Below are 18,865 nucleotides of genomic sequence, written 5' to 3' on the forward strand. Positions count from 1 at the left end.
GCTTCCCTGTTCCTGCAAGCAAAACTGCTGGAGACAGAGGGGTTTCTGCTGTGTCCAGTTTCTGTGGGCAGCGTAGGGCTGAGCAGCATCACTTCCTCTGGAGAGGAGGAGCTCTGTGGGCAGTGCCAGGTGACTCAGCTCTGCCTGTAGCCCTCTCTGTGCTGGGTGGCTGTGCTTAAGCCTGTGGCTCCTTCAGCAGAATCCTGTTCATCTGCTTCCAAGATACTTTTGGTCCAGTGGCTTTTAACCTTCAAATTAGGTCTTGTAAAAATATTCTATCCTACTTGTCAAAATTCCGGTCAGCCTCTAGGTTTCAAGTAGTGCATCAAGTGCACATGGGAGAAATCCTCAAATTCTGAAGCCATGGGATGTGGACAGGAGGATACACAAAGGCCCCTCAGATGTGCTTGCAGGGAAGGAGCCACAGGATGAGCAGTGTGTGAATATGAGCAGATCCCCAGCTCTGTGGAGCAAGTGGCTGATGCTCACTGATGACAGCAAGGAATGCTCCCTGGCATTTCTCAGTCATTAATCCAGCTCCAAGAGGTTAGACTTACCTCAGCTTGGCTTTTTTTTCTCTTTTTTTTTTCCCCCCCCTCTCCTTTCCTTGCTGCATTCATGGAGTGAGGAAACCCCAGAGTGTCAAAAAGCAGGAACCCACACCCAGCCCCTGTGTGCTCAGGAATGCTCCCCAGTGCACAGGCAGTGCTGGAGGATGCCCTGCCAGGGCAATATCCTAACCTGGATCTCTGCACAGAGCCTCTGCTCTGTGTGGGCCAGGAATGTGGTTGGGGACAAATGCTGCAATACCTGGGGTGTGCTAAGACCTGCGTGGATAAGATTGCTTAAAAGTCAGTCATGTTTTTAGCTTTCACAAAGGTGTTTCCAAAGTTTTCACAACAGCTTTTCCCCACAGGGGAAGCCTAAATCCAGGGTGTTTGCAAATGCCTGATGCTTGAGTGCTCTTTTGACATTCCTGAGCGCTGGCACGTGTTGACAGCCAGCAGTGTGTGGGTACCTGTGGCTTCCACGGCCTCTGTGCTTTAAAGGACAGGGATGTTTTTCTGAGCAGAGGGGGGCAGGGTGATGGCTGCCCTGCATGTGACATGGGCATCGTGTCAGTGCTCCTGCTGGCACACAGGACACACCAGGAGAGCCAGATGAAGGCTTGGGGGAGCACAGCCAGCACGTTGGTGAAGCTCCACACCAGTCCCTCCTGTGGAGGGGATTTATCCATACCATACAAGGTTCAGAGGCTGCATCAGAAATGTATTTACAGTGTTCTTTGAGAGACTTGGTGTGAAATCCTGTAAGGTGGCTGTATCTAATGAAAGAGAATGGCATCTCCCTGATGGAAGTCCAGCATCTATGGGATTGGGCTGGAGCTGCTGGGCAGTGTGTGCTGGGCATCTTGCCCCAGATGACTCCAGAGAGGTTTTGCTCCCAGATGAATAAAAATTTAGAATAAATACCATATTAACTATATTATCAATTATATAATATATTACGAAATATGATTCTGGAATAATATATAATTGAATAAAAATCTGCACGACAATTCTGACAAGGGTGAAAGCCACAGTGCACAGCCACACTCCTCTTCCTCACCTTTCAACCCCACATTCCTTCTTGCAAATCTCTCTGCTCCTTTCTGCAAATCAGGTACTGCTTTACTTTGCCAGGACTTGAAGGAATCTGGGATTTGTGCATTTTGCAATCTCTGTAGACATTTTGGCAAGGAAGGGACTGGATAGACAATAAAATCTCAGCTGCCAAAAATGTATTTCTTTCTACTCCCCACCCACTCCCCCACCTCCGTGCTCTTCCATGCAGTCAAAGCTCCTTTTGTGCCTCTGGGACCTTTGCTGGCACGTGCCAGGTTTGTGCATCCTCTGTGACCTGTGCTGTTCTCCGTGTGGTCTCCTCTGCATGTGAGCAGCTGGGGAGCCGGGGGGAGACCCCTTTGCTGGAGGCACAAGAGGGCTGAGACCTCATTTTTACTTTTGTGAAGTCTCCTCATGTGTGAGCTGAAGGCAGCACTTGCTGCTGCACTTGCAGAGCAGCCGGTGCCTCCTCACCACTGGTGCGTGCACAGACCTGGCCTGCCGCCGACAGCAAATGCTGCCAGAGCTCTCGCCCTCCCTTCTTTTCATGTTGAGCTGCCCATTTTTTTTTCTCCCCTGGTCTGGTGCTGCAGTCCCCAGGCTCTCTGTCCTGTGTGGTCCAGCCAGCTGCCTGCTCCTGCTCTCCAGCATCCGCACTCTTTGAGCTGGAGCTTGGAGAAGTCACATCCATTGCCAGGAAAAGCCTGGGCCACCGAGCGGGAGGTGGGAGCTGGTGAAAATTCGATCTCCAGGTTTATGGAAGGGCCTCCCAGTGACTTAATTAAAAAACCTCATTTGTCAGGTGTATTTTTGGGAGAAGGGAAAGGCTAGAAGTATGCTTTGTGTACATCTGGGCTCTGTTTTCTTACACACCTCTCTTTTCCAAGGCTTTGAAAACCACTGCCCAAAAAACCTTCAGTGGTGACAACTTCAACTGAAAAGCTTTCTCCTCTGTCATTGACTTTTAAGAAGCTGGGTTAAGATTTATAGCTATCTGAAATCTCCTGTACAGCTGGAATTTAAAGGAGTGAAAGCCTGGCGCTTGGTTCCAGGTGAAATGGGTACCTCAGAATGGATGTGTTTGCACAGGGAGCTTTGTAACGTGTTCAGTGTGTTATTGCACAGCCCGTGACCATAGCTGGGATACTTTAAAGGAGGTGGGTCAGAACTGGTCACGCACATGCTGATGATAAATTTGGAAAGATAAATTAGTCTTTTCTCCTTTTGAAGCAGCCAAGTTTGGAAAAATAACACCCTACTTGGCCAGCGAAGCACTGTCAAGTTTATTATGCATTAAAGCTAACCTCCATATAGCTCTGCAGCCATACAGTTGACTTTTTGCCAGTCCTTAAAATATGTTCTGTAAACGAAGATCTTGGTCAAGTTGGCTATGTTCCCCTTTTCCCCTCTATATCTGGGTGTTGGGGGGTTTATTTAATTTCCCATTTGTTTCAAGGACTTGTAAGAATTGCTTTGAAAAAAAAAGAGGAACGTTAAAGGAAATGGAAGTTTGGAAGTTTTCAGAGGAGTCTGTAAATGTGATAGCTCCATGAACAGCAGTGCTTGTGAGCACTTGGCAGCCTGAAGACCAGTGCTTACCAAGAAGAGCTGTTGAAACAGACCCCTGGTGTGAGCATAAAGCCTGGCTGGCTTCCAGCTCGTGGGGAGCAAAGTGGTCATATATCAGAGAGCTCTCGAAAGTTTTATAACAGATATTTCCTAATTCTCCCCCATCTCAAGGGAGAGGGGAACGTTCCCATTCAGTCCTGTAACATGGTGTAGTCTGATGCTAGCCAAGGCTATTAAATATGTGCTGTCCATTGCCTGAATTTGCTGTTCAGCACATGGAAAGCCCAGGATGAGGTTCAGCAGGACCAGTTGGCTTCTGCTCCTTCAGGGTTGTCATCTCCCATGGATGCTGGAATGGCAGCCACCTCCTTGGCCCAACCTCCCCAGCAGCTTGTCAGCAGATGAGAAAGATGGAGCATGGCTGTGCCTGTGTACAGAACATGACAGGAGGAGGAGGCAGGACCCCATGCTGATGTGAACTGGCAGATCTGCATGGGACTCCCCACTCGCTACCCCAAGGGACCTCACATGGGGCTGTGCTGGTGGCTTGGGGAGGGACTTGGCTGTGGTGTGGGTATAGTCAAGGGACTCCTCTGAGAGGGGTTGAGGTTGGTCCAAGGCTGCCTGCTGTGAAGGGTGATTGTGTCCCAGGGACCTGTGAGGCTCTGGTTCAGGGAGGTGTGTGTTGTGTCCCAGCTGGCCCATTGCATATGAAGATTCAGTTGGTTTGCAGCCAAGGTTTCATACCTCACGTCTCCTATGTAGTCACCTCCTCCTGGGTCTAACTACTGGGTTTAATTGCCATGGAAAGTTCTGCACCTTTGATCTCCTGGCCACAGACTAAAGATGCTGTGACAGCTCAGCCAGTTCTGTTGTTGGTGTGTGTTGGATATCTCACCGTGATACTGGGGTAGGAAAGCGAAAGACTGTGATTATATGTTAAGTCTAATGACACTTGCTATATCCCCTGGCTTGCAAACAGGGAAGTCTTTATGTCTTTCCCCATTCTCTGCTTTTACTCTTACATTAATGAAAAAGAAAAGTGGCAGTAAATGTGTTCCTGTTGCACTGAACTGTGCAGACGAGTCTCAAAGTAGCTGCTGCTGTCTCTGGAATTTCACCCAAGTGTTGACTGTGGCACAAAAAGGCAAAGGGAGATGGATGAGAGTGTCTGGCAGAGACAGCAAAATAAAGGGTGTAACAGAGAAACCTGAAGCTGTTCCTCACCACGAGGCACTAACAGCTAATTTTTTGGGGGAGGGGGGCTGGGTTGGCCTAAGCTGCAGAGTTGGGAAGCAGCAGGTCCTGCCAGGAAAGAGCTGTGTTGGCCACTGCACGTGAGCCGAGCTGCATTGGGTCTCAGGCTGCACTCACTTGTTTTGGGTAGGAAGGGCTGTGGGGATCCCTGAGTGAAACTAAGACTTCATGGACCATCTAAATGCCATGAAGCAGCTGTGAAACCTCCTGAGCCACCCAGGCTGCAGTGCCCGTGGGGGAAAGGCAGCACGAGTGGAAATCCGAATTGCCCTTTTGAGGAAGACCAGGCTTCAATTTACTCCTTTAACAGCTCATATTCCACATCTCCTGCTGGTTTAGTTCTTTGCTTTACTTCCCTACGGGTTTGGAGGCAGACACTTGCTTTGCTGTACTTTTTCTCAGCCCAGGGTTTGGAAATGAGTCCCGGTTAAGATGCTCAGCAAAGCTTGGAGAAGGGAATGGGATGTGAACAGCAGGTGACACCACCAGGACTGAGACGTAGGTGTGAGTGCCAGTAATTAGGACAGGCAGTTTAAGGTTGGAGGTTATCCATGTGCAGCCTGTGTTTGTCTCTGTGCAGTAATTACCCCGCACAGCCACTCTGACAGGGCGAGTTGTTGGATCTGCCTGACCTAGTTCCTCTTGCCCTGCTCGGCTTGTGCCACGTTACAGGTTGTCTCCAGCCTGTCAATAAAACCTTAAACACTGAGAAGCTGCTAAGCTTTCTGCACTGCTGGGACCTGCCCTCCCATCCTCTGGCTGCCAGGACACACAGGGATACGGGATGCCTGGTGGGAGGTCGCCACGGTGCTGGTTAAGGGCACACGACGCTGGCATTGCTTTGTTCACTTGTGCTGGGTCCACACCCAGCTAATTGCCTCCCTCGGTTTGAACACCTCGTTGCAGACATTTGGGTCCTTTCTTTTCCCTCTGACTAATTGCACCCTTCTTTCAGCTTTTTTTTTTTTAATCACCTCCCGGTAATCACAGGTAATTGTATGCAATATTGTGGCTGTCTCGAGGCTATTCAATCATAGTACGTGCATATTTGGGGGTATCTTTGGTTAATAGAAATTTTTAAAGGGATTGGTTTGAGGGAACAGGTGTGTTGGTATCTCAGTTCTCAAATCTTCCTGTGAAATGTTTTTGTTGTCAGTCTTTAACCTGTGGAGGTTACGTGTGGTCTGAATAAACCACATCCGCTTTTGCTTCTTGCTCCGGCTCTAAAGAGTTAAAGCTGACAGTTCCTATGTGTTACTTATTTTTTTAAATCTGCTTTAATCTGAGTTTAAAGCCTAAAGATTTGCTTAGCACAGTTAATGCTCATCGGACTATCGTCACCCTTGATCTGAGTTTCCATCAGGATTTCAGACTTGTTTCTCTATGGCAGTAAATTCTAGTGTTGTTGCTGTGTGTAATGAGGGTTCACTGCTCTATTCATGAACAAGCTTGTGATTTTTATCACATTCTAAGTCTGTGTCTGTGCAGCAAAAGACATGAGCTCCTCTCTGAACTGGGGACTAAACTCTGCCCATGGGCACTGAAGGGCGAGCTGGTCTTGACCAGCTGCTGAGATAGTGACTTACTCCTGCTCTGCAGTAATTGCCACCCAGTTTGGACACCTGCTACGACCTTTTATTACTCTGCTGTTTGTCAGCATGACAAAAGCCACCACCTGAATCTGCTGGACCAAATGCAGTGTTTAGATAAGCCAATGGTCTTTTGGATGAGCTACACAGGGGGCTGAATCCTTCTTACTGGTTAAAATGATTGGTCCCTGTGCAAACTTTAATTGAAAAATATAATTTTCATCCCCTCCCTGGAGATGCACCCGCTAGTCTGTCTAAACTTATTTACATCTCAAAGGTAGAAGACTCAGATTCCATTATCTGAATTACATGCATCTACTTAACCTCGTGCTAGTGACCTTGTTCCCACTTGGGATAAATCTAGGAAAACCTTCCATCTTCAGTCTTGACACACAGCCATGGGAGCACTCACTGCCCTGGCTCTCAGGCCCCCCACTTGCTCACTGAAACCTGTGCTTGAATTACCCTGGTGATTGCAGGGATTGCAAATGAATCTTCTTACAGCCGTTTTGCTCATCTATTTTTGAAATCTGACCTTGCTGATAAAGCGATACTGAAACAAACCCCCATCTGCCAGCCTCCAGGCTGGAGGACGATTATAAAATCCAAATATTGCCTGAGTGGGAAGAGTCATGGTCCTGCACTCCAGAGTGACACGTAGAGCTGCATGGATTTGTGTCAAGCCAAGGGCTGTCCAAACTCCGTGAGAGCCCAGGGCAGGGCTGGATTACATTAGAGCAATGGCCAATTGGGGAGCCAGATGGCAAATAACGTTATGTTATGATGAAAAATAATTCCAGGCTCAGAGGGAATTGTCCAAGAGACTGTCACTTGTAGAGCATTAGTCTGTCAGATAAAGGCTGAGCTGGGCTTTGGATCCTTTGCTTCAAGTCCTTGCTCTGCTACTTAGCTACTGTGGGACTTCCGGGCAGCCCCTTTGCCTCCCTGCATCCTTTCTTCTGTGATTTTTAGCTTCTTCAAAGGGTGGGTGTTCTCCTTGTTGCTGTTTGGCTTTTTTTTTTTTGGTGCTGAGCCTCACTCAGAGTGGCCCCAGTCTCCAGCCACTGTTACTGTATGGTGATATAGGATAATAATTAGAGCTGGTCCACCCTGTTCTGAGGTTTGCAGCAGCTGGAGAGACATGGTGGCAGCCCTGCATCTGGGGCATCCTGTTTGTCCCCTTGGCTCGGTCAAGACACCTGCAGCATCCTTGAAAGAGGTCACATTAGGGAGGACCCCCTTACCTGTTCACTCCTCTACAGCTTCTAAGCAAATTTATTCAAAACTGCTTTGGTACAGCAAATCCCTCACTGTGAAAGCAAAGACTGAAACTTCATCACCTGGAGAAGTCAGTCCCCCCCTTCAGCCTCCCTTTGGTCTCCTAAAACCCTAAATAAAGTGGTTTGTGGGATCACTGTTAGCAGTTGTAGCAATGCCATAGCAGCCAGTGAAGTGACCAGAGTTTCTTAACCCTGGTATCTAAGAACAAGTAAAGAGCAGCCTCGTAATTACTGTTGCTAATTAGTTAATGGCTGTGAGGTGCTTTGAAGATGAAAAGTAAGCAGGTGCTTGGTTATCAAGTCCCAAACACGCCAGTAAGGCCAGCAGGAGCTATTGCTATGGGTCAGCAGAGAGTCACTGCTGCAGCAGCTCACTGAGTGCTGCTGAGTTTATCTGGGAGCCAGCAACAAATCAGAGAGGGCTTTGGAGAGTTAAATCTCCTTGAGTTTCTTGTAGGCTTAGAAGGTGATGAGCCACATGTAGCTGATTCTGCCTTGGGGCAGGGAGAGGGTCTTGATCAGTTTTTAAGGTTCCTTCTGGTCCTGTTTTCCTTGATTTTGTGGTTCCACAGACAGCTTTACTGAGCCAGATCCCGTCTTTCCTGCTGAGCTGAGGTTCCCTCTGATGGCACTTTCTCATGTCTGAGTTCCCTGCCTGCTGGTGCAGGAGCACACGGTGCTTGGATGACCTGATCTCCCGTAATCCTCCCACCACCATCGTTGGCTTCAGAGGCTGTTTGAGGAGGTGCTTTAAACAAGCCAGCTCAGATGTGCATGACAAAGCCTAACCTGATAGGGACCTGGAAGTAACAAAGTGCCTTAAAATTGCACCTATGTGAAGAGTTTCTGGGCTGCGATCTTGCCTCTGTTCTTACGCATCAACATGAAAGAGATCTGAAGGAAGGATGAACTTTCAAGCTATTTCTTTTTCTCTTAACTGGTGATGTGCCCCTCCTTTTCTTCTAATAAAATATGCCTGGGAATGCTTTGGAGGCTGCTCCTGCATAGCTGCTGCCACACCTGTTGGGAAGGGGAAATTGCTCTTGGTCTGCCTGTCAGAGAAGCCTGGGGGAGCGCTGCTGCTGGAATGTTTTATTGACAAAGCTGGCAAAAAAACTTCCTTTCCATGAAAATTGAATTATTTGTTTGTTCACTCTTGAATTTAGTCTCTGTGGGCCAGACCTGCAGCTGTGGTAAATTAGCTCAGCTCCAGATGTGCCCTAATATATTTTGAGATGTCATTTCATGTTTCTGTATGTAATTCTGTAGATCTTCCTGCTGCCCTGGTTTTGGCATTAGTTCAGCCTTCAGTCTGCTTTGTGTCCTCATGCAGCAAACAGATCCTGGGGACAAAGGATGTCTTGGGATCTCAGTGGCAGGAGATGGGCATCGTGACCATTATCTTCACTTGCAGAAGGTCGATAAGAAAAATCTGTGTTTGTGGGGTCCGTTTTGTTCTTCACGCACCATTTGCAGAGTGTAGGAGTGTAAAGGGTGGCTTGGACAGCCCAAGTCCAACTGTCAGTGCATCTCCTTTACCCCTCCAGTGTTATTGCTGGTCCCAGAATTGAACCAACACCTTGGTTTTTGTTGGTAAGAAACTAAGTTTGAAAGCTTGCACTTAAGCTTGCAAGCATGGGAAAAAAACAAACAACAACAACACAATCCTTTTGTAGTTTTGATGTTTTGGCACCTCTGGAGCTATTGGAAGAACTGAAGGCTGTCAGATCCAGACTGAGTGGGGCAAGGGAAGCTTAGTTATGCTTAGTCAGCATCAGAGGGCTGTGTACCACCATCACAGCAAAGAATGAATTGTCCTAAAACTATGAGCAGTAAAACTCTTTACCAAGAAATGGATGCAGTTTCTTGGTTTTCTCTTGGCTGTGACGTGGCTGTCACACTGGATGGCTGCACGACACCCAAGCCCAGCTGCCACGATTTGGAGAGCACTGAGCTGGGAAGTGCCTTTTCTTCTAGACCAAGTCAGGGGTTTAGATCTTGTCAAATACTGATACCTGTCAAGCTGGTGTGTGCTTGTGGGTGCTATCCAACCATTTATCTGCCGTGTCCTGTCCCTGGAAGTGTCCAAGGCCAGGTTGGGCAGGGCTTTGAGCAACCTGGTCTAGTGGAAGGTGTCCTTGCCCGTATCAGGAGGGTTAGAACAAGATGAGCTTTTAAGGTGCCTCCCAACCCAAACCATTCCGTGATTTTGTGAACTGTGGACCTTGCCCTGAGGCGGGTGTGTCCTTCGAGCCATTACAGTACTTTTGTTGCTGCGTGGGAAGGGTTGGCAGTGTGCGGGACCGTGTCCCCGCTGAGGGTGGGATGCAGCAACACGGAGCAGCATCCGGCGAAACGCAGTGAAAGCGAGATGTGTAAAGCAAGCTGCGGAGAGCAGGGCAGGGCTGGGGAGGACGGGCTGTATCGCGGTGGCAGCGGGGGGACACGGGGAGGGGAGCGGCTGTGCCGGGGCTGGTCTGGCACCGAGAGCCGGCACCGCCCCCCCGGTGCCCCCTCCTCCCCTGCTCCCTCCCCGGGGCGGTGCGGGCGCTCCCGGCTCACGCTCTGCTCTCTCCGCACAGGGGCAGATCGAGGTGGAGAGCGAGACCGTCTTCAAGTTGGCCGCGCTGGTGCTGCAGGTGAGTGTCCCTGCCCCTGGACCGCTCCCTCGGGCTGCCTTTGGATCAGCGCGTTCCTCCTGCCTTATTTCCTCCCCCTCTATGCAGACAAGACCCCGCAGGGTTGTTTATGCCCTCTGCGGCTGTGGGGGGAAAGCTGGAATACTTGAGAGTTGTTTTTTTTTTTTTTTTTCTCGTAGGCGAGAGAATTATTTATCTGAGGAATTTTAAATTGAAAGAGGAAGAGCTCAGCAAGGCAACTCGTTTATTTGGGCGGGTTTCCATTCAATTTATCACTTATTCTAATTTAAATACATTCCAGAGATCTGGGAAGAAAAGAGTAATTACTGTAGCTAAATCTGCTATATTATGCCTGTGAATCTTCCTTTCAGAGCATATGGTTTTGATACCTCTGTTATGTTGAAATACACAGTGTCAGTTTTCCCCTCTCGTTAATCAAGTTTCGTTGTATTCGAACTTAAACTCTGGTTATTTACTGCTTTCCCCATGGAATAAAATCCTGCCTTTAAAATACTGAGGGGTTATTTTCCCCCGTTGCATTCTCACTGACAAAGTGCCACAGCAAAGCTGCAGCGGCTTGATCTGCATGAGGGGTTGTTTGTTTTCATCTCCGAGCGAGCACAATTCCTCCCAAGTGCTGACCTGCCTGCACAGGCGACCTTCGGCTGCATGTGGTCGGCCAGGGGAGAGAATTGTATTTCGCTTCTTGTGCAGTAAAAGCGACATTTGGTTTGCAATGTGAAATTCATCCCCGTTTTGGAAGCAGTTTTATTTATGCTGTAGGTGGATTATCTACAGCTGGAAGCTTAAAAGGGCCAAGTTCAGCTCTTGAACACATGCAGGCGGGCTCGGTGTTGTGCAGGGAGTCTGGCGGGGGTCAGGATCTGGCTGCAGAGCTGTGGGAGTGGGGAAGCGAACAATGCTGGGAAAATCGAGGGCTTTTGAAGAGATCATGTTTTAATTCTGTCACTGTTTTTCAATTGTAGGAAGCTAAAGGGGACTATTCCAGGTAATAACATTTTCCTTTCTAATACTAGTGTGCTTGATGGATGTGTTTTTCTGTGTTGGCATTGTATTGCAAACAATCACAAATGGGGGTAAAGTCCAGCTGCGAGCAGTGCCTGAAGAAAGTGAAATGTGCTGCTGGGCTGGATAAAATCTGAGTCTGCAGGGTGAGTAATGCCTTTTGTGAGCAAGCTCTGAGTCAAAACAGTGTTTCAGGCCATCACGCTTTGCTCCCAAGTGTGGGTGCTGAAGTGGAAGAAGGGAGAAGCTCCCACACTCCCCTGACAGAAAGCCTGTGCTTTGCAAAACTTTTTTGCAAAGCAAACTTTTTTGCCTGTGCTTCTGCAGAACTGTGGTTTTGGGTCCATCTGGGTGACCTTGCCCACAGCCCTGTGCAGGGACGAGGGGCCGATCAGCTGCCCACACCGGGATCAATGAGCCGTGTTCTCCTGCAGCTGCCCCGGGGCCTCCCCCTCCCCACAGCTGACCCAACAGTTGTGTTGTGGCTCCCTGTGCTGGGCTTGGGCTGTCTGAAGCTGCATCATCAGACTGGGCTTCCCTGTGGAGGTGCTTCTTACCCTGCACTGATTGTGATAAGGGGGCTGTGGGGGGGAAGTGGGGTCACAACCGGACCTGTTGGAGCCAGGGGGAAAGACCTTCCATTAGAAACAGCTCACTAAGCAAATAGAGATTCAGAAAGTTGGCTTTGGTCACGTTAATATTTTACTACTTGCTGAGTTTCCATATGGAAAGAGAGGTGTGTTTCACACTTTAACTGCAACAGCTTTGGAGAACCACGGAAACGCTTGGTAAAGAGCTGTCTGCTCACATGCAGGGAGCGATTCACGTCTGACTGCCAAAGTGACATACTCTGCTTTCCCCTCAGTGTGCAGTTGTCAATTAGGTGCCAGTGCTGCTACCCAAGAGCCCTTCTCTCCAGAGGCCAGTCCCTTCTCTGCTGAAGGACACGCTCTGTTAAGTCTATCAAACCTTCTCCTCCTTTTTGTTGGCATGCTGTCACACCTGCAGGGAGGAAAAGACATCCTTGTGACCAGGGTGGGCTGGCTGTACAGACCCATTTCTGTTTCTGTGCATGCTGTAGACCTGCTGTAGACACTATATTGCTTGTACCTTCAGTGTGCTGTGTTCTTCTCTAGAAGGACCCGTTATCCTGCCTGATCTCACAGGGGACACCCTAAGATTACCCTAAGCTTAGCTCAGGTTAGGCACAGATCACCAGAAAACCACTGCTGACTCAGCAAGAAGTAATGTGTCAAGCTGTAGCAACTGGTGGAATGTGCTCTTGATAATCAGGAAAAGGGATTAAAGTTAAAAAACTACCTTTGTGGTGGAAACCTCCCTGATGTGGTTTAAACTTAACACTGACTCGTTATCATTTGCCATAAATAGGTTTGCTAAGTGGGGCTTCACGTGCCCAAGAACTGTGTCTGTGGTGGTTTTCTGTGCTTCCCTGGACCACGTTGCAAGGATTGCCTGTGGTTACCTTCAGAAGTATTTAAGGAAAATTGGAGGGAAGAACACTGGACTACCAGAGTGATTTCCCAAGTACAGCACTTCCCCTAGGAGTTGCACAAAAATAGCTGCAGCAATTGCTTCCTCTGTTGGACTGAGCATATGTTATGCCCCTGTAGCAAATGAGCATGGCCAGCTGTCCCAGGCCCAGTGAGAACGCCAGAAGTGGAGGAATTCCACGTCCCATATCACAAGTGGTCCTTTGGGCCAGTGCTGATAAAGCATTAGCTTAATTACCAGCATATCTTTACGACGATACCGAAGGATTTGCCTCCACTGCCCAATTTGCTGTAGTGCAAACACTGTGTCCTTGCAGTGGTGCTCCTGTGCAGTGTGATTTGCCTCCCTTTGCAGTTCCTTGGGTTTGGCGTGTTCTGTTTACTGTCATTTGTCCATTCTGCTTTGAATCATCTTCTGGAATGTGGCTCTTGCACCATTTTTGCTTACGTGAGAGCGCTCAGGTTAATTTTTTTAATACTGGATTAGTGCTGGATGAATGTGGGTAAATACAGGAATTGCCTGAAGTCCTAGAGATTAGCTTTCTGGGAGCGAGGGTTGAAGCAGTCCAGGCAGTGCTGGGGATCTGTGCCTGCCTGATTTTTCACACATCCCACGGGGAGCTTTTCCCTGGGGGTACATCCCATGTAGGGTCACCGTGTGGCATTACCACTGACTGGCGGCTTAGTACCAGGGCCCAAATGCTTCAGACTCCTGGGGTTCTGCAGGAATCCCTTTCCCAATCCACTGCTCGAATTCTCAGATAACGCCTTGATGGCAGAGAGCAGCAACTTCCCACGAAACACCCTCCCCTGGCCTGAGCTGAGTGGGTGCGTGCATTCCTTGGAAATCTGTTTATTTTCAGTGAGCAACTCTGACACGTGGGCGCTTGGAGAAAGTGAAAACTTCCAGTTTCTACACCAGAAAGGTCACTTGAGGGGCTTTGCAGTCTGGTACCACTGACAGCATGGAAGTATCAGGGTCTTTGGGGTTTGGCCCTTGCAGGTAGTTTGCAGTAGGACCCCGAGGTCCCAAGTTGGGCTGTCGCAGGACAAGGGTTTCACAGAATCATAGAATGGTTTGGGTTGGAAGGGACCTTAACAAACCATTTAGTTTTGTGCCTTATTATTTGGAGAGAGGCTTTATGTAAGGCAAGCCACCCCAGTCCCACTCTGAGAGGACTCTGGTTTTTAAGACAACTTGATAAAACTTAAATACGTACTTCAAAATTGTACGCACAGCATGTCCATGCACATGTGCCTGCTTTGGGCACCTCTGGATTCTCAGAGGCAGTCTAGACTGGCTTTGGGATGCAGGAGGAATGAGGGACAAAGGTGGCAGTGGACCATGGTTGGTGTGGGTCACCATGTGCCCGTTTCCTTTTCCTGTTTACCCGACTCTTGATCCCAGCTGAGATAATTCCCTGCTGAGTGTGATGAAGAGCTCAGTGAGCCCTTCCTCTCCCCCTTACATGGGACAGTGTCAGGGCTGCCAGGGGCAGGATGGTTCCTCTGCAGGGTCCTGCAGCTCTGCTGTTCCCAGCAAGGCTGGGATGCTCCAGATTCCTGCCCCTCTGCTTTCCTGTGCAATGCTGGGCACGCTTTGCTCAAGAGGAAGGATGTAATGCTTGCTGGTGTTTGATTTTCACGACTCATGCCTTCCAGTTGACTGCTTCTCAGCTGAGTTCCCAGCACTTTTTGTCCAGCTCCTGCAATAAGAACCCTGAGCAAGTATTAGTCATTGATTGGAGTTTTGAAACTCTGCGTGAGTTAATTGCATTCCTCCACTCTCCCACTGACAAATGAAACAGGAAAATCTGCAAGCCTGGTTTTACAAAATTTTGGCTTTTAAACTCTGTGCAAGGGTTTAAAAAAGAGAATGTGTTTCAAGTTACAGCTTCTGATGTGGCTCAGTTTTGGGGAAAAAAAGTCCATATTGTGTTCATGATAGGAATTTTACTTAAGTTTAGGAAAAACCCCTAATGTCTTGGCAATCTGTTAATTCGTGTAAATTTGCAACATATAAAGTCTTGCCTCTTTGGGAAGTAAATGATTTAGTTGTATTTAATTTACAGACTAAGCACCTACTCTCAAAAATGCTGTACAATCATGTAGAGTGTTATTTTCCTTTCTGGCTTGACAAGAAAGTTTATAACTGAGAAGTCTTAAATGCTGTCCTCCTAGCATTGGAAAAACATTTATTAAAATCAGATTAGCTTCAGGGACTATATAAGGAAAGTAACTTCAAAAAAAAAAAAAAAAAGTTTATTGCCTGACTGATAATCCTGGACCGTATTTTCCCCACCAGTACCATTTCCAGGACTGAAACCCAGCCATGCTCCCTGAAAGTTAATTAAATTGCTGGAGGAGGGCTTCTATTTTCTTTAAATAGCTGACTCATTTGATTTTGGTTCTGGCCTGTGGGCTGCAAAGATAACTCCCGACTGGTATAACATAGCACAGACAAAATAATGAATTCCTGATAGCTGACATGTGCGAGGCACCGGCGTTTATCGTTGTGTGGGTGATAAAGGCAGTTTGTAAAAGGAAAAGGTTGGTGTGAGAGATAGCCCTGCAACTGAGACTCTGGAGTAATTGGTTCAGAAACTCCTGAATTTAATAATTCTGCCGAGGAAAAAAATGAAGTTCTTGGTCTAGGTGCAGAAAGCCCCTATTAACAGTTTTCTCCTAACCAAAAGTGAGTGTTAGAATTTTTGGGTAGTGTTTTCTTGGGAAGTTTATGATTCTGCCAAACAAACTGGAAAATCTCTTGGTAGAAAAGAATGTGGAAACCATAATGTGGGCAGTGCTAGAAAATAGCTGTTGGAAAGGAGTTAATAATTGTCCGATAGCAAAGCACCTGCTCACTCTACTCCTAACCCCAAGATTAAGGTACCTTCAGGGACAGGACACACCTGAGATTTGTTGGAGGCAGCTTGTCCAGCCTGTTTTTGGAAGTCTTACCATGTTCATGTGACCAAAACTCCAGGTGTGGCCATGCCCAGGACTGGAGCTGGAGCAGGAAGACAAGTTTGGACCAAATCTCCTGGTTGTTTGTACTCTCCTCTCTCGTGTTGGCATCCTGGAGAGGTCTCAGGGCTCAGGGTGGGTCTGTGGAGTGGAACCCATCTCATGGGCTCAGGCTGTGGGCCAGACTAGAGCTGGCCTAAGGACAGCCCTGGAAAGGGCACAGTGTGGGTGTTGTGTCCCCAGCACAAACCCTGCTGCTCCTTTAGGCGTCCCTTTTGGGGAAGGAGACCTGTTGTGAACTGTTCACTGGAAGATCCTTTCCAGGGCCATTGGGATTGGGGATGAGTTAGAAGGGGACATCCATGTTGGTCTCATGCAGCAAAGCCCAATCCGGGTGCCTCTTTCAGCCCCCAGGGATTTTCTTACACGTGTGTCAGTGGGTGATACAAGAGAGGTGGTGGGTCACCAGAGGGTTCACTCTCAGGGCATCCATCTGGTGCCCGTCATAGGGCAGCACTGTAGTTCAATTTCTTTATTTTCTTTTCCATGCCAAGTGTACTTTTTAAATGCCCATGCACTGACACCCTTGGAGTCCTTTCCCAGCAGGACCCCAGCTCCCCGTGGGCTGTGTCTGCCTGGCTGTAAATCAGTGCTGGGCACTGGCACTGCCCTTGTGCCCCTTGTGCTCCTCAGCCTTGTTTGCCAAGTGAGTCATTGTGTGTTCTGCCTTTCAGCTTCGACTCTGAACACTTTTTCTTTAAATACCACTCTCTGAACCATTAACTCTGTCTCAGTCAAGCCCAGCTGTGTGCTTTCCTCAGCTCCCTCTTTTGCAATAAACAGATAATTTCAGACAAGATAACCAAGATCTACTAACTTAAACCTTTTTGTTGAGGGGGTTGATTATTTATTTGACTTTATTTGGGATCGTCTAATGAACCAAGGTAGTAAATGAGCAAGTTTAGGGCAAGTCATGTTTGGCATCAATTTCATGCAATCATGATGATTCCCCTATTACAGGTATCAAATAACCCACTTTCCCAAAGAGCTTTCTGCTTAATTGAATTTTATACCCTCTTCAAAGAAAGCTGGTCGAAGATTGCAGTGATTTTTCTCTAAAAGCATGCAAATCCTGCTTTCCTGCAGTTTGGTTTTGTGGTTGTACTCCCCTGATGTGCCATGAGGAATGGGAGCTGAGGGGAGCCAGGCAGGGATCTGCTGAGCTCCATCTCCCAGAGCACTGAGGCAGCGATTCTGAGATGAAAACATTGTTTTGTCCTGGTGTTTTATTTTTACAACAAAAAGTGGAAATTCACCATGTAAACCAGGTGTAATTACAAAAGAAAAAAAAAAGTACTTACGGCCCCCTTTTTTTTATAGACTTTTAACAGTAAGGGGGTTTTTCCACTGGTGCTACTTTAGATTCATCCAGTTCATGGCAGACTAAAGTGCGTATAGTCTCTGCAATGATGTAATTTTAATGTTTTTTTACAGTTCTCTAAAGCAGTGCTGTAAGGGCTCTCAAGGAATTTGTATAGAATGCTTATTATGTAGCAGATTAATTAGGTGGAAGCACTCTGGGTGAAATGGGCAAAAAGGATTAGATGAAGAGGAAAAAAAAAATAGATGTTTCCAGTAATTTAATAATACGATCTCATGGGATTTACTGCTTCCTTATAGCAACGTAACTGTTAATATTCACACATAATTATGGCAGTTCAGTAAGGAACAATAATTTTTTGTTTCATATGCTTGATGTCCATACAGTTTCTGGGTTGTTGTGTTTTGTCCACTTTAATTGTCTCTCCACAGTACTTTCTTCTCTTTTCTTTGGTTTTTCTTTTTTGTAAAGTTACTTTTAACTCAGAGAGCAGTGCTGTAGTGAGTACAACCCAGCCACCTAAAGAGGCCTTTTGTGTGTGCTCTGCATCCAAAACAGATGGGAGTCATGTCAAGCACAGTGCCAGGAAATCCATCGTCCCCAAAGTTGTCTCCCACACAGGGGACAAATTGTCAGAGCTGTTAGGCTTGAAGTAGCATCATGGCACCCACAGCTGTAGGTAAAAGATGCTCTCCCCTTCCTCATGTACAGGTTCAGCACTAAAACACGTTGCTTTTTCCTGTTGTACAGATCACATTTCATGGTTTGTGCATTGTAATGTTTTTGTCTTCCTTTTGTTGAATATCTGAAAAACTTAGTCAGGTCTGCAGGGAGTTTCTCCAGTCTTGCACCATCAGCTGTGAGCAGGAGTTTGGGATCTAGTCTGACTCCTAACAACATCCTCACTTTAGAAAAGCAAAAATAAGTCTTGTCCTTCCCATGGCTGTTGGGATCTGCCACGTGAGGTGTATATTGTGTTGTGAGGAAATGGAATGACAGCTTTTCAACCTCAGCTTTTTTGCCTTTGCAGATTTGTCAGGTCTTTATCGTTATTTGGATACTTTATTTTCCTTGTGGTTCCATGTATCTCTGTATCAGCACGCCAGGCTGTGATAACAAGCTTTAAACTCCGCTGCTGTACTCAGACATGCTAAAACCCCACAACTAATATGGCTAAGCTGACTTTTGTGTGAACAGGAAGGAAAGTGTGGCTGTTAGAAATAACAGTCTGTTGTTGCGAGGAAGAGTTTGGGATCCTTCAAGCGTTGTATCAACTGTGAATATCCCTCTTCTGCTTGGGAGTAAATCCCCAGGTAAAGCAGAGCTGTTCTGCTTCTGTCTGGTCAGTTGGGGAAGCACTGCTGACATGTGCTGTGGGTATGGCCAAGCAGCTCTTTAAACATGTACCAGGTACATGGGATGTGAGCCACGTACAGGGTCATCAAACCCCGTGAGATCAGTAGGCACTGTTGCTCCTCTTCTTGAGAGTCAGACTGTGCTGAGGAAGCAAAGAAATTCGTCTCAAGGAGCAGGACTGGAGCTGGAGGTCAGGCCTGGGACTCCCAGTCCATGGTCCACATGTGGGGAATGGTTGGCCAGTCCCAACCACACTTTGTGTCTGGTGCAGGTCCCTCTTGAGCTGTGAAACTAAAGGTGTTGTGCAGCAGCGCAGGGTGGGAACCCACACCACAGGCACAGCATAAATGTGCAACAAGCAGGAGTTTAAAGAGCCATCTGCACTGCTTATCACGTTCCTTTTCACGTATGGGATTTGGAAGGCTCTTAGAATGCTCCTTCAAATACCTCTCGGAGCAGGCGGCTGCTATCTGGTGTTCAAGTGGCAGACCCTGCAGCCCTGCCCCCAGCAAAGCTCCCTGCTGGCTGGGAGGAAGGTCAGGCTCTGGCTGTCCTGTGCCAGGGGGAGCCCCTTGTTTGTGGCCTTTCCGCATCCTGATCTTCCTTCAATAGAAGAATAACTTTCTTGAGTGTGCCAGCAGACCATAAACTGAGAGGTTGGGGAATGATGGGAAGCGCCTGGCATT

At 47.7% G+C, this 18,865-nt stretch overlaps 1 protein-coding gene across 6 annotated transcripts in view; it reads left to right on the top strand.

The window, feature by feature from the left end:
- The window catches only part of FRMD4B (FERM domain containing 4B), a 118,384-nt gene that overhangs the window by 66,728 nt on the left and 32,791 nt on the right, over nucleotides 1-18,865 (top strand). For 5 of the 6 annotated variants that reach the window (XM_050313153.1, XM_050313152.1, XM_050313151.1 and 2 more), the window contains exons 6-7: nucleotides 9,882-9,938; nucleotides 10,925-10,947. In XM_050313153.1, the coding sequence (XP_050169110.1) occupies nucleotides 9,882-9,938; nucleotides 10,925-10,947 (80 nt within the window). The remainder of the gene's footprint in view (nucleotides 1-9,881; nucleotides 9,939-10,924; nucleotides 10,948-18,865) is intronic. The other variant, XM_050313158.1, reaches the window with a different exon arrangement.

Source organism: Myiozetetes cayanensis, unplaced genomic scaffold, assembly GCF_022539395.1.
Source record: "Myiozetetes cayanensis isolate MyiCay16 unplaced genomic scaffold, myiCay2020 scf18, whole genome shotgun sequence".
Taxonomy (NCBI): Eukaryota; Metazoa; Chordata; class Aves; order Passeriformes; family Tyrannidae; genus Myiozetetes; species Myiozetetes cayanensis.